Raw genomic sequence first — 14,110 nt, 5'->3', positions numbered from 1 at the left:
ACGCTCCTTTGATCCTTTGTGGTCAGTCTTATCCCCTCCCCCAGCCCCTGGCAATCCCTGATCTGTCTGCTGGCCCTATGCATCGGTCCTTCCAGAATGCCATCTACACGGGATCACACAGGACGTGGTCTTTTGAGTCTGTTTCCACTTAGCTTAATACATTTGAGGTTCCTTTTTATTGCTGAGTACTATGCCACGCCATGGACGCACCACTTTGGTGCTGTCTTGGGGACAAAGAGGACAGGAAGACGACTCACCTGGACCAGACTGGCCCTTAGCCCTTAAGACTTTGCCAGAGTGGATTACATCACGTTTGCTCCCATAGGCAGTTAGGTGGGACAGGCACATTCGATTGTTATGGAAAAATAGACAAAGGCTATTTTTGCACCTCTGTGTGGATTGAGAAACTCAATTCACTTTATTTTATTATCATTTTTTTTTTTGCATGTGCTTTGATGGGGACAATACGGGCCCAGCTGGCCTGAAATGAGCAAGCGTCCCAGCAACGCCCCGCTCCCACAGGCTTTATGACAACAGTCCCGAGTCACAGAGGTCCTGCCCATCCCTAAGGGAAGAGCCTTCCCCTTCCTGTGGTGCGGTGGCCCTGCAGAGTTTTGCCCAAGCGCAGCTGATGGGGGAGGATGGAGTTTCTGGGAACCTCTCAGACCGCCAGTTACTGTGGCCCCAAGAAAGCCTGTGCCTTCAGGGCACTGCCCCCCGCTGGGCCCGCCCCGGAGACCCAGGAATGTTACCAGCCCTATTCCCTGCCTGGCTACCGCTACCTGAAGTCATGGAGACCCAGCCTCTTCTACAAGGTCTCCAACGCCCAGACCTGCGTGGACGAGAGAGCCACGTGTCGCAGCCCCCTGAGGCCCCCCACCATCCTGCCGGCGCTCCGCTCGGAGCTCTTCTGCCGCTACAGCCCACGCGACTGGGACAAGTCCAACGATCTGCAGATGCGAGGGGCCGAGGCCTCACGGCTGTGGGCCAGCCGGCTGACGGGCGACTCCATGAGGCTCATGCAGGACAAGGACGAGCTGACGCGCCAGATGCAGGAGGGGACCAGCCGGAACCTGGGCCAGCGGCTGTCGGACATTGGCTTCTGGAAGTCCGAGCTGGGCTACGAGCTGGAGAGGCTTCTGAACGAGACCCACAGCATGGAGACGGTCAAGAGGCGACTGGAGTGCGCGGCCGAGGAACTCAACTGTCCGCTGCAGGTGAGTGTGGGTAAGGGGGGAGGGGGGCGAGGCCGCCGCTGAGACCCAGCGCCGGCTTTGTGCTCCTCCCGAGTGAAGGTCAAGGCAACAGGCACCTTGCAGGTGGGTTCCAGCTGCGTGATCGTCTGTGATCAGTTCCTACGGCGCAGGATTATTCCAGTCAAATCAGGGTTCCTGAGACTGAACCGGATTTCCTTTGCTCCTTGGGCTTACATCAGAACTGTAGAGGTTTTATTGAGACATTCCACACGGGTGTGTGTGTGCGTGTGTGTGTGTGTGTGTGTGTGTGTGTGTGTGCACGCACGTGCTGGTCTTTAGAGGATATACTTAAACTAACTGCCGTGTTTTTCTCCAAAGCCCTTAACACTTTCTAACATCCTCTGTAACTTACAGATATACTTATTTATTTATTTTTCTATTTTTTTAATGTTTATTTATGTTTAAGAGACGGAGAGACAGAATGTGAGTGGGTTAGGGACAGAGAGAGAGGGAGACACAGAATCCGAAGCGGGCTCCAGGCTCTGAACTGTCAGCACAGAGCCCAATGCAGGGCTCGAACCCACCAGCCGTGAGATCATGACCTGAGCCGAAGTCGGACGCTCAACCGACCGAGCCACCCAGGTGCCCCGCACATATATTTACTGATTGTTTTTTTCCCTGGGCGGGGATTTCTGTCTGCCTTGTCACCGGTGTGTTCCAGACTGATACCCGGCTGTGACGGGCAGCGTGTCTGTGCTGGTCCTTAGTGAACAGTGTCTGTGCTGATTGCCCGTGGTCTGGGCCAGTGCTTTGAATGTCTCCCCAACATAGCACAGTGCATGGCGCACAGTAGATGCTCAGTAAATGTTTGTTGACTAGACGAATAAATACCTGAATGTGGGCATTCTGGACACTTCTTGTTCTCCAACCGTATCCCAGATCGGTTGGGATTGCTTTTGGTTTCATGTAATGGGTACTTGCCTGCAGCTCGGCCAAGAAGGAATTTATTGTTCGGCCATAATGAGAATTCTAGAGGGAAACAAGGCGGGCTGCTGCAGCTTCCACGTGATGCCGGAAGGGGCCCAGGTGCCCGTCTTTCTGCTCTGCTGTCCTTAGCATGTGGCTTTTGTCCTGCTGCAAGGAGATTTCATATCTCGTAGTGCTTGCTGCTGCTTCAAAGAGCATTTTGATGTTCTCGTCTGAGGCAGAAAGATAGGGGTAGGGCAAAGAGCAAATGTGCAACCGTGTCAGGGAATGAGAGTTTTCTGGAAGGAAGCACCATGCGTTTCCATGTCTGGCCCATGTGCCAGAACTCTCATGGGTTCCGTGGCTGCAGAGGAGTCTGGGTAAGTGAGTGGTTTTCACTGGGTCCTGGAGTGGACATTGGGTAAGGAACTGGCATTATCTGCCTCGTGCCCTGGGGGCTAATTGCGGTCACATAGGATGATGTTCTGCTGTTCCCGAGACCTTTCAGTTCCACCTCCCTGGACAATGGTGACTGCCTCCTTCTTGTCCTCCCCACTCCTACCCTCCCTCCCATTTTCCAGCCAGCGGGGCGATTTTAAATATTAAACTGGATCTCCACACTCTCTCACAAAAACCCCCTCTGTCACCAACTCTAGAGCCTGCGCAGCCCAGCCCGTGCTCACCGCACTAGCCTCCACGTCTCCGGTTCTAGTGGCTTCTTGTGTGCTCCCCTCCTACCTCAGGACCTTTGCATCTGCTGTTCCCTCTTCCGGGCACATTGTTTCCATTCTTCTCTGCTGCTGCTGCTAATTCAGGTCTTGGTCTGTCACCACCTTAGAGAAGTCCTTCCTGGCTAACCCCCCACCGGTTCCTCCCACACACTCACATCACCCTGACTGTTCTCATCCAAGCCCTAATCACAGGATTGTGTCTCTGTGTGTGTTTACTTGTGTGTGTTGTCTCTTCTCTGTTATGACAGGGACCATCTGATCGGTTGATTGTGGTATCCCCAGCACCTTGATCGGGTGTTCAATCAAGAGGGGCTCAATAAATCCTTGTGAAATCAGTGAACCCCTCTCCTTTCAGAGTTCCCAGGTGTGTTTGCCACCCAGCACCAAGATGCGGTGCTCGTCTGCTTCCTTCACACTTCTGCTACTCTTTGTGACATCACAGGCCGGCAGCCCAATCACCACCCTTTCTCAGCCCCCTGTTGCGGAAGCTCCCTTGAGCAGCCCCTTCGGAGGCCCGTCTTCTGTTCCTCTCTGCCCTTGTCCCCACGACATGAGCCTCCAGGTGTGCGGCTGTGAGACAGGATTGCCTGTGTCTCCCTTGGGCCTGATCGCTTTCCAAAGCTCTCCCCCCACCGACAGATCTTCACAAAGGGGTTTTCACGTATATGCGTAGGTAATACCGATCGACCGTATTTTTAGGGCTTTACATTTGTCGAGCTGACTTCACCCAAACAGCTAATCTGTGAGAGATGCAGCAGTATCATACCCATCCTCAGTCATGGCATCTCACGTCCCCACCAAGAGAGAAGTGGGGGGTGTGGAAGCTTACCCACGCGCACAGCCATGCAGGAAGCATACCCACATGCACAGTGATGAAGCATCCAGGTTTCCCGGGGATAAGACAGATCATGGCAAATGTATTTGTGAGTCACCTCCGTTCAGGGTCTATATACAGGTGCGGGGAAAACACTATTTCCTGCTGCCCCCTACAGGTGGCCCTGGAGTGTCTGTACCACCGAGAGAAAAGGATAGGGATTGACTTGGTCCACGACAATGTGGAGAAAAACCTTATCCAGGTAAGGTGCCTCCTGGGTCTGCCCAGCACCCCCCGGGGGGAGGAGGGGGCCCCCTGCTGGTCAGAGAGGTCTCTGATCTGCCTGTCAGGAGCAGAAGTCACATGTCACCCCAAGCAAAGTCAGGGCTCAGAAAGCTTTGGTGGGGGCCGAGGTTGCAGGGGATGGGGGGGTAGAACAGGGAGAAATGAGACCATTGGACCCTGCCAAATGGGCATCATGATAATAATACCAATAAATAACAATAATAAAAGCTAGCGTTTGTTGAAACCATGATTACGCCATATGTTAACTAACTTGGATTTAAATTTTTTAAAAAAGCCAGCGTTTCCTGAGCCACTATTTGCCACACGCTGTACCATATCATATGCATTATTTAACTTAATGATAAAGTAACCTAGCGATGAGCATTTGGCACATAGCAGGTGCTAAATTTTCTTTTAATCTGGAATTATATAACAAGGGAAGCAAGTAAGTTAAAGAATGTGGAGCCTCCACAGCTGACCCTTAGCTGGCTGGTCCAGGGATCACGTGCTTACGATGAGGCAGGAAATGGATCCCACCCTGAACTTTTACCTGTGGGGTCAAAGGTGGGCAGTGAGGAGTAGGAGGGTGGGGCCACTGGGGGTGGGGGGAGGCAGAGCGCCCTGACCTTCTCAAGGGCGCTGTTCTTTTTGACATTTTTCATTGCAGGAAGTGGATTTGCTAAAATGTTGCCAAGAGCACATGAGAAAACTAGCTCAAAGAATTGATATCCAGATGCGGTAAGACCTGCCTTCTCTCTCCCTTCTTGGAATCTATTTTGGGTCTCCCCGGGCTTCGGAGGGCAAGCGGCCGGGCTCTCAGTGTCTGGGTGTTTCTTTGGGCCAGCGTGTGCTGGTGAGAGTTCGACAACAGGCTCTCTGGGAAAGAAAGTAAAATTCGGATTCGCAGCATTTGCCAATTTCGGGGCTGTAAATGCCTGCCCCGCCCCCCTCCCCGTGGCTAATTTTAGTGGGCAGCTGTGCCCCGCCTGGTCACTCTGATTTTGCCCTTGGGGTCATGACAAAAGAAACGGCCTCCCAGAGGCCCCTCTTAGCCTGTGGCTTCTGCGTGTGAGTTCTGAACTGTGGGAAATGGCAGAGCAGCGTGGCATCAGGCACCAAGGTGAGTGGCCAGGGCATCTCTGGAAGGGATCTGGTGGACGCCTGGAGCCAGGAGTCTTCAAAAGAAATCGGCTTTTTGTTCCTGGAAGATGACATAGCCAGTATCCTGACAGGCCAGGAGGCTCCCCTCTTAATTAAAAGGAGGCCCGAGTTTTACAGGGCTTGGGGCCCATAGCTGAGCCCTTGGCCCCTGGGTCCCCTGGAGGCAGCCTTCCCTCCTGACTCCTGACACAGGAGCTGGGCACTGCCTTTAACCCTTAACAGCCCATGCTGCTCTGCTGGTTTCTCCTTGTCATTTACTCAGACACTGAGAGCAAGAGGTGGGCTGGCCGCCTAGCCCGAGCCTCCCCTCCAGCTGCGTGGGGCATGTGGGTAGCCTGGCTGGGATGCTGAGGGGTGCCGGGCAGCTTGCACATGAGCCCTGGGGGCTTGCTGCTCTGGCTTGCTGTGACAGGAGACAGTCACCGGGGATAAGAGAGCACCCGGGGCGGTGACCTAAGGGTGCGGTCAGGGCCGCCGTCAGAGGTGGTGGGGTCCGAAACGATATGCAAATACAGCAGTGGCTGCAGGCACAGGTGGGTGGACGAAAGCAGAGTTGAGTTCTGTCATTTGTTTGCCTGGGTCCTGATTTCTGACATTTCCACTCCCATGTTCCACTATCGTTTGCCACATGTTTGTCTGTAAATTAATTTGCTTAAAAAAAACATTTACATACTTGTATTTTATTTATTTATTTTCATTAAATTTTTTATGTAATGTTTATTTTTGTTGAGAGAGAGACAGCGCACGTGAGGGGAAGGGCAGAGAGAGAGAGAGGGAGACACAGATTCGGAAGCAGGCTCCAGGCTCTGAGCACACGGTGGCCTTTAAATCTAAGCTTCTTGGCCAAGATACTAACCTGCAGGTGCAAGTACTCGGCCTGCCAACCTGCCAACCGTCCTCTCCTCACCTCTGCTCTGTCCCTGGCTCCGCCCAGCCCCTGACTCCACCCACTCTCCGATTCCACCTATACCTGACTGTCCACTCCTTGGCTCCACCCACCACGGACTCAACCCAGACCCTGACTCCGCCCATCCCTGGTTGCCCAATCCCTGGCTGCACCTAGTCATCAACTCGGCCCAATCCCTGACTTCTTCCCAGTTTCTAGATTCCACCCTTTTTTGACTGTCCAGTTAGTTCCTGACTCCACCTAGCTCCTGGTGCGGCACAAATCCTTGACTCCGCCCTGTCCCTGATTCTGCCAGCCTTCATACGCTGGTTACAGGTCTCCAAACACCTGGATGTCTCTACCTTTTTTTGCTTTTTACACACGTGGTGCCCTGAGCTTGGAATTCTCATCCCCTCAACCCAACTCGGTTCACCTGTCTGCTGTTGTTAGGAAACCCAACTCAGAAACTTCCTCACCCTGAGTTGGTGGCTTCCTTCTCTGTGTTACTTTGTACCCTTTTCAAACCTTTACTGTTGTCCTTCTCATTCTTTGTTCATTTGTACTGAATTTACACAAATCTGTGAGCACCTTGAAGGTAGGGACTGGGTCTTAATCATGTCTTTTCCCTCTGTGCCTGGCAGAAGGTCAGACACAATGATCTGCAAAGTGATTTAAATTGACACCAGGCTTTTTCCAAAGTGTGAATTCGTATCTTGTAAGTCAGGTCAGCAAAGTACAGCTGGGAGGGCCAAATCTGGCCCGTAGCCTGTTTCTGTAAAGTTTTATTGGGGCACAGCCACGCCCATTCATTTACCTATGACCTAAGACTGTTTTCCTGCATAGTTGAGTAGTTGCAACGGAGACCATACGACCCACGAAGCCTAAAATATTTAGTATTTGGCCCTTTACAGTAAATGTTTGCCCATCCCTGTTCTAAATGACAACGGATCTGCTTGGATTGGGGCGAAGGAAGAAGTACAGGGAGGCGCTGGGTATGCGGTGGGGGCATTAAGGTGGGAAAAAGGCGGAGAAGCCATTGAGGGTAGATCAAGCACCCTCCTGGGAGTCCAGAGACTTGGCTTTCACCAGTGGCTCTGCACCACCCTCCTGGCTGATCTCGCGTGAGGGACTCTGGGCAAGTGCACAGTTTACGGACAAATCCTTGCCCCCCACAGGGATAACCGAGATGCTCAGCACGCTTTAGAGAGGGACCTTGAGGACAAAAGCTCGGCCCAGTTTATCGATGAGAAGTGCTATAACCTGAGGAACACGTCAGACTGCATCACTTTCTTCCACGGCATGGAGAAAGTCGATGGCACGTAAGTCCTGGGTTCTTGGTCCCCCTCTCTGGCCAAGCTTGGTGGAACTGAGGGCTTCTGGGTCTGCTCCTGCCAAGAACCACAAAAGGTCATTGTGCACCAGTAAAGTAAGAGGCAAAGTGGTTGAGTGGGGATCCTCAGTTGCAAGCCACAGAATCCAAATCTGGCTAACTTCAGACAAGATGGAATTTACTGGAAGGCTGTGGGGGAGCCACAGACTCCAGGAGAAGGCTGGAAGGGAAGGTCCTGGCAGCTTGAACGAGCCAGGAAGTGAGAGCTCATCAGCTATGTTGTCAGAGCACTACTGTCTCTTTGTTGTTGCCCCCTTTTACCCAAGATTCAAATCCCAGCAAGAGGGTACAAGGGATTGGCTTAGTGAGGGTCCCACAGCCACTGCCGTTGGGCCAGGGCGTGCCGGGCACCCTGACTGGCAATTCCACCAAACAAATTCTGAAACAGAACGGGTGTAACCAGAAGGAGGAGGCATTCAAGCTCAGCTGGGAGAGTAACTGATGCCCTCCGGTGGATGCCTGGCTTCAGATTCAGCCTCCCCACTAGTGCTTGGGGCAAAGTACTTAATCTCTCTGGGCTCCGATCTCCTCATCTATACTGGAATAAAAACAGTGCCCACCTCCCAGAGTTGCTATGAGAATAAAAAGGTGGGTGTGGGGAGCGCAGAGCACAGAGTCTGGTGTGGGGGAGTGAGAGCAGCTAATATTTATTGAGTGCTTGCTGCGTGACCCCATTTACTTGTCACAGCAGCTCTGAGCTAGGTGCCTCTGTGTGTCTGACAACGTCATGGGCATGTCACTGTTGATGGAATTTCATGCAGAACTAGGGCCTGCTTTCCCGATTGGCAGTCCAAGGTCAGGGTCATGATGGCTGGACAGAGAGGTGCTCTGGGTACAGGTGGGGGGGGGTGGTATCTATCTTGGTTTCATTTTTTTTTTTAAGTTTATTTATTTTGAGAGAGGGCGCGCACCAGAGAGTGCATGTGTGGAGTGGGGGAAGGGCAGAGAGAGGGAGAGAGGGAATCCCTATTCGGGGCTCGATCTCATGAACCAAACCATGAGATCATGACTTGAGCCGAAATCAAGAGTCGGATGCTTAACCACCTGAGCCACCCAGGTGCCACTATTTTGGTCTCTTAAAAAAAAAAAAAAAACAAAAAAAAAAAAACAGTGAAAAACTTCTAGCACATAAAATTGTGCTTGGCACTTAGTAGGTGTGCAGTAACTGTTGAATGAATGGAAGGGGAAAGGGAGGGAGGGAAGAAAGGAGAGGAATTTCTTGGTCATCTCCTTGGCTGGAGCCCGGGGCCACCTCCTGGACCTTAGGAAATACCCAAGGGTTGAAATGACCCTTTGGGGTTGCCGGCAGTAGCAGCTTCTGGGGACCCTCCTCCTCTTCCTGACAAGGCGACTCGACTCCCCTGTGGGGCTGGCCGGCCATGCGAGCAGGACTTCAGGGGCCTCGGCCCCCTCAGCCACAGCTGGAGTCTGGACGATTCCCTTCCCAAATGGATGCCTTCCTGAAAGCTCACGGCCGGGACTCGGAGCCTGCTGGGCACTGCACTTTACAAACAGCATCTTGTGAACGATAAACACTTATCAAGGGCTTGCTGTTGCCGGTGGCCAAGATAGGGGTTTCACATTTAGTCGTTCAACAACCCCGGGGCGGGGGCGGGGGCGGGGGGGGGCGGTAGGCACCATTATTATCCCCTTTTTACAATGAGGAAGCTAAGGCTCAGAGAGTTGAAGTGACTGGACCCGTCTGAGCCCACGTTGCATTTGATTTTAGGCAAAAGGTCGAGGAGCGATAATCTGAGCCCACCTTGGGCACCAAGCCTGTGTGTTTTACCTGGGCACCTTCCTGCCTCCTGCATCTAGAGGACACAGACTCCAGAAACCACGTCCCCCTGCAGAGGCACACCAGCCGACAAGCTGCCTCTGGCACATCCCCCCCCCCCCCCCCCCCCCCCCCAGGGAGAGTGTGATTGAGCAGGTTATTTGGTTATTTTCTCTCAGAAGCACAGCTGTCTGCTCCAGGGGAGGGCAAGGGCTTAGAGGTTGCTGCTCCTGACCTTGAACAGTGCCCCATTCAGCAGCAGGAGACAGAGTTAATCTGCAGTCTCTTTCTGCTGTCCCTGATGCCTCCCTCTTCCTGGACTGTTGGTGAGTAGCTCCGTGACCTTGGCAAAGGCACTTTACCTCTCTGAGCCTCAAGTCTTTGTTGGATGAAAGGTCAGGATCAGACACAGCACCCTCTCCCATCTCCAGAGGGCTTAGACCTCCTTTATGGCTTGATTTTTAACTCCTGCAAAAGACAGACAAGACAATCACATATTATATGTTTGTTTTTTAATTTCTCTTCACCATGCAATCTAAGCGTGCTTTAAAATGTCTGAAAAGGGGCGCCTGGATGGCGCAGTCGGTTAAGCGTCCGACTTCAGCCAGGTCACGATCTCGCGGTCCGTGAGTTCGAGCCCCGCATAAGGCTCTGGGCTGATGGCTCGGAGCCTGGAGCCTGTTTCCGATTCTGTGTCTCCCTCTCTCTCTGCCCCTCCCCCGTTCATGCTCTGTCTCTCTCTGTCCCAAAAATAAATAAAAAACGATGAAAAAAAAAATGTTTATTAAAAAAAATGTCTGAAAAGAGACTCCTATTTCAGAAAATTGAGTCTCTTTTTTCTCTACTGCCTGAAAATAAAGATGACTTATTTAAGAACTGGAGGCTTCCCAGATAGAAAAGACCTTACAAATGTACCTAGTGGAGGCGCCTGGGTGGCTCAGTGGGTTAAGCGTGCGACTTCAGCTCAGGTCATGATCTCACGATTCCTGGGTTCAAGCCCCACGTCCGGCTCTGTGCTGACTGCTCGGAGCCTGGAGCCTGCTTTGGCTTCTGAGTCTCCCTCTCTCTCTCTGCCCCTCCCCCACTCGAGCTCTGTGTCTCTCTCTCTCAAAGATGAATAAACATTAAAAAAAAAAAAGGTACCAAGTCTGGTTGACCCCAGACCTGGAGCCCGCTCAGAGAAATGCGTGTCCCTCCTTCTCATGGGCTTCCCAGAGAGGACCCCCATGCAACACATTGGTTGTATGTTGCAAGGATTTCCATACGCAGGCAGGAAGCACCTTCTGTCGTCGAAACTGAATCGCTTAGGCTTCACTGCCTCTGAGAAGCCTTCCGGGACTGCGTTGAGATCCATCCTTCAGCCGCCCTGCGGGCGGTCCCACAGTGGAGACTGCCTGCTGCAGACCGCGTTTCCATGGGGTTCCCACTCGGGCTCGACCAGTAGTGGGGGCACCAGCGGGAGGCCGAGGGCAGGGAGAGAAGGATGTTGGGGGTTTATTCTTCCAGCACCCCTCTCCCGCCAGGGTGTGTGCTCCTCCAGGGCTCCCCAATCCCTTCCTCGCCCTCTCCCCTTGCCCTTCCCGACTTTGGTGGTGACGGTTTCGTGAGCTTACTCATCCAAGGGCACCTCAATGCCCTCTGAGCGTCCTTTTTATTTCCTTTTATGACACTGACAGGCACGTAATGACCACCTCCATCAGTCCCTCTCTGTCTACAGTCCTTCCGTGTGTACAGATCTTTATTGAATGTCCGTCTTCCTCTACTGGCAACTTCGCGCCCTGAGGACAGGGAGGTTGATGTTCTTGTGTATGGTTCTCTCCCAAGTGCCTAGAACGATGCACGGCATGTAGTGGGCATTCAGAGAACTCTGGTCAAATGAATGAGTCTGTGCAGTGATCGATGCGGAACGGAAGCAGCCCTGCAGCCAGCATGTACCCCCGAGGCCTGCTTCACGGCCTGTGTCTGTGACTTCAGGGAGGGTAGTTGACAAGGAGCTTCTCGAAGGAATCTCGGCTCTGTGATAAGGCACCAAGTGCCCTTTGGGAGATCCGCTCTTGCTAGGCTGTAGCTGCCTCCTCTGTGAAGTAGGGGGTTTGGATTAGCCCTGTGGTTCTCAACCGGGGCTAGGGGACAGTTGTCCCCTCCCCCAAGGGGCACTTGGCAATGTCTGGAGCCATTTTTAGTTGTCGCGACTGGAGGGGAGCTACTGCTGGCATCTAGTGGGTAGAGGGGGGCTCAGGGTGAACCTCCCCCAACAGAGAATGGTCCCGACCCAGATGTCAGGGGTGCCTAAGGTGAGACTCTCCAGATCGGGGGTTCCCCAAGGCCTGTCTTCAGCCCCCTGATTCCTCTCCTGTGTTCAGTTCGTCTTTGTGCCTCCTGCAGGGTCTCCGTGCCCGAGACCTGGGCCAAGTTCAGTAACGACAACATCAGGCACTCACAGAACATGCGGGCCAACTCCATCTGGCTGCGGGAGGAGGCTGAGAACCTCTTGGAGACCTTGTCAGACCAGATGTGGAAGCAGTTTACTGACACCAACCTGGCCTTCAGCGCCCGCATCTCCGAGGTGACAGACGTGAAGAATAAGCTCCAGACACAGCTGGCTAAGGTAAGCAAGATGCCCCAGGGCCACCGTCCACGCTTCCGGATCCTCATCTCCTCCCGAGGGCGGCAGCAGCATCTGGCCAACCTGCCCTCCTGCCCCGTCCCACCATCCCGGGTCGACCAACTTGTCCACCAGTAAAGGTGAGGGTCTCTGAGCATCCCAGGGGGGGATTCGAGCATCTGGGATAAATCTTTTCCTTGTGCCCCTAGTGATGAGCTTGGCCCGGCTGTCACCACGGCACCCAAGAAGCTGCTGACGGCCCCTGGGGTCCTTCACTCCATCTCGGGGCCTTGCAGCTGAACGTGACCGGTGAGAGTGGGTGCAGTTATCAGAGGCCCAGAAAATGGGCCCGAGCAGATCTCCACCCACATCAGCATCTTTGCAAATGTAACCTTTTACCTTCAAAGGCTTCCCCAGCGTCAGGGGTGAAGGATGGGCTAATGTCACTGTCTTCCTGCTTCCCCCGTACTGCCCTCTCCACTGCTCCTGTGCGAATGCAACAGGCCGCCCCTCACCTCTGGGGGGGGGTCCTCTCTGCATGGATTTTATGCTCCCTGCTCTGCACACACTCAGTGAGCCTCCTGGGGAGCCAGATGCGTGCTGGTCGCTGGCTAGGAATGAAAGGAGGGGCCATGCAAACAATGCCCTGATCCCCCTGGCGCTTGCGTTCTGGAAGAGAGCGGTGTGACATGTGCACACAGGAAGGACTTAGGGATGACCGATTGCAGGGTGTGGTGGGGTGGGGGGGAGGGCAGGGGACTAGCCTTGAACCTGCATTCATGAAATAGTTATAGCCACAAAGGTACGTTGTATGTATATTTGGGGGGCAGTGAGGGGCCTGCAGGCAAGGTTCAATGGAAATTGCTGGGCGGTGTGAGCCCTCCACATACACCACCCTATAGCTCTGGTAGCAGGTGACAGTTTCATCAAGAGCAGGTCACTAGGGAGTTAGGCAGCCAAGGGATGTTGGGAAGATTATTCATTTTCAAGAGCGGCAAGGAGTACAAAGGACGCGTGGAGGATGAACTTGGGAGCAGGCTCGGGTGATACGGTCCTGGCAGGTCCTGGTGAGGGGTCTGGATTTTGCTCTGAGAACAGTAGCGAGCCTTCGAAGGGTTTTAAGCAAAAGGCACTGGGCTCCAATCTTATCCCCAGGTGGATCTCTTTCCTTCCTGGATGGAAAAAGGGCTGCAGAGGAGAAGAGTGCCCACGGGGAAATGGTTAAGAGGCTCTGGAAGGCGTCCGGGGCGAGGGGATGGCTGCCTGTGCCAGGGTGGGAGCCTCAGACGGGTGGGGGAGGGGAGAGATGTGAGATATCTTCAGAAGACAGAGTTGACGTCTATGCCTTCCCTCCCCTCTTTACTGGACATTTTTCTGTTAATCTTTCCAGAACAGGGTTGAGGAACTTTTTCTGTTAAGGGCCCGATTCTATTTTCAGCTCTGCAGACCGTACAGTTTCTGTCACAGACTCAGTTCTGTTCATGTAGATGGGCCCCAGACAGTAGGTACACAAACGAGCACGGCCGCGTTCCAATAAAACTTTATTTACAAAAGTAGGCAGCGGGCCGGATGTGGCCCACAGGTTGTAGCTTGCTGACTACAAACGGCATTTTATGTAGTTTATCATCGCTCCTTCCAGCCCACAGTGTGGGGTTAGAAGCATGGAATGCCTGGGTGTGAATCCTGGCTTCACCATCTCTGCAATCCTGGACAGGTTCCTTAACCTCTCTGTGTCTCAGTTTCCTTCTCTGTAGAATAGAGATGATGATGGTTCTGACCTCCGAGCTGCCAGAAGGATTATATAAACCCGCTGAACCGGTGCTTGGAACATAGTAAGCGCTGTGTCAATGGCTGTGATTTTCCTGTATTGGTTGGTTCACTTGTTTGTCTGCGTCTCTTCAGGGCATCGCCCCCGTTTCAGCAAGGGAGCCCCCCTGCTTAGTGTACCTCTCAGCATATAGTAGACACCCCTTCAATCTTTGTGTGATGAAGGAGAGGAATCTACGAGGTTGAATTTTCTGTTGTTTTTTTAAAAGAATGATCCATGAATAATGCTTTTAATTTCAATTTTCTTTCTCTCTCCTTCCTTCCTCCCTCCCTTCTCCCTCCCTCCCTCCTTCCTTCCTTCCTTCCTTCCTTCCTTCCTTCTTTCTTCCTTCCTTCCTCCCTCCCTCCTTTCTCCCTTCTTTCCTTCCTTCCTCCCTCCCTCCTCCCTTCTTCCTTCCTTCCTTCCTTCCTTCCTCCTTCTTCCTTCCTTCCTCCCTCCCTCCTTCCTTCCTTCTTCCCTCCCTCCCTCCCT

At 53.2% G+C, this 14,110-nt stretch overlaps 1 protein-coding gene across 1 annotated transcript in view; it reads left to right on the top strand.

Annotated features, from left to right (window-relative positions):
- Nucleotides 1-575: 575 nt before the first annotated feature.
- The window catches only part of TEKT5 (tektin 5), a 38,346-nt gene continuing 24,811 nt past the window's right edge, over nt 576-14,110 (top strand). The window contains exons 1-5 of the mRNA XM_049638231.1: nt 576-1,217; nt 3,886-3,969; nt 4,660-4,730; nt 7,215-7,358; nt 11,592-11,814. Of these exons, the coding sequence (XP_049494188.1) occupies nt 642-1,217; nt 3,886-3,969; nt 4,660-4,730; nt 7,215-7,358; nt 11,592-11,814 (1,098 nt within the window). The 5' untranslated portion in view covers nt 576-641. The remainder of the gene's footprint in view (nt 1,218-3,885; nt 3,970-4,659; nt 4,731-7,214; nt 7,359-11,591; nt 11,815-14,110) is intronic.

The sequence above is a fragment of the Panthera uncia genome, chromosome E3 (assembly GCF_023721935.1).
Source record: "Panthera uncia isolate 11264 chromosome E3, Puncia_PCG_1.0, whole genome shotgun sequence".
NCBI classification, from domain to species: Eukaryota; Metazoa; Chordata; class Mammalia; order Carnivora; family Felidae; genus Panthera; species Panthera uncia.
This window is presented reverse-complemented; position numbering and strand designations above follow the sequence as displayed.